The sequence below is a fragment of the Chrysochloris asiatica genome, unplaced genomic scaffold (assembly GCF_000296735.1).
Source record: "Chrysochloris asiatica unplaced genomic scaffold, ChrAsi1.0 scaffold00026, whole genome shotgun sequence".
Classification (NCBI taxonomy): Eukaryota; Metazoa; Chordata; class Mammalia; order Afrosoricida; family Chrysochloridae; genus Chrysochloris; species Chrysochloris asiatica.
Genome location: NW_006408544.1, coordinates 24,113,173 through 24,114,241, shown reverse-complemented (window position 1 = coordinate 24,114,241; position 1,069 = coordinate 24,113,173). Strand labels below are relative to the sequence as shown.

Genomic DNA, 1,069 nt, shown 5'->3' with positions numbered 1-1,069 from the left:
ACCGCCACACCAAGAGTCCTATCCACTTTTAGGTGTTAAAATTCTTATGTGCCTTCTAGCATCTTCTTTATTTTTTAAGTCTGTCTTCCAAAATCACTCAATAACAGTTCTTTGATGAAGTTGCATCTATATATATGTGATTCCTCAATTAGGTTAGAAATATTAGAAAATCAGAAAAAATAATTAGACCTTTAACTGTTCTTGCTTTCTGTTCAATCAATCTGAAAGTGAATTGGAATGGTTTATAAACTTTTTTTTTTTAACAGTATAGTTATTCTGTTGTGCATAGGGTTGCTAAAAGTGGGAACCAACTTGACATCACCTAACAATAACAATTAGTCTCTGAGTCTGATCCATAGAAGTTTCTTATTTTAATTATTGGATTGGTTTTCATTTTTTCCATGTTATCTTACAATGAATTTTTTCTTAATTGTGGCGGGGAAGAAAGCCATTGGTATTACTCACCCTGTCTCGTTGTTTTTGGTAATCTCTGTGCTAGTGTATATAAATATGTATAATTACATTTGAATTTATCCTGAAGTGGAATAATTTGGTAAACTTCGAAACTTGCAATTTTAATAAAGTACATCTAGTCTCACCTGCATATGTCTTGCTAGCTTATCTCCTAGAAATTTCTTCAGAATGAGGAAGCAAAATTTAGACAAGAAAATGGATAAAGAAGAAAAACTTTTTAGAGAAAGATTTGAGGTATGTTCACATCTTATCATAATATACATATGTGTATATAGCAATATTAATAACTATTCTTAAAGATCCCATAAGTATAATTGCCTCTGCATCTCCAGGGTAAATATTTGCTCTTTGACTGAAAAGTGGTTATTTTCATTTTATTTTATTCCAGAAACATATCTATATTACTGTGCTTTTGTGTATGATATTCTGTCTACCTAGAAAAATTACTATGTTGTTTTATTAAGGCTCAATTTAAACAGAGCCCAGAAAAAGTTATTCCCTCAGCATATTTACTATCTATTATATAAAGAATGTATCTTATATAGCATGGATCAGTTGAAGTATAGCTAGTATGTGTATGTATGTGAGTGTGTGT

The 1,069-nt window shown here is 30.3% G+C and overlaps 1 protein-coding gene across 1 annotated transcript in view; it reads left to right on the top strand.

The window, feature by feature from the left end:
* LOC102841677 (chromosome unknown open reading frame, human C1orf168) overlaps positions 1 to 1,069 on the top strand; it is a 98,056-nt gene that overhangs the window by 90,603 nt on the left and 6,384 nt on the right. Inside the window, 1 exon segment of the mRNA XM_006839876.1 lies at positions 618 to 708. Within this exon segment, the coding sequence (XP_006839939.1) occupies positions 618 to 708 (91 nt within the window).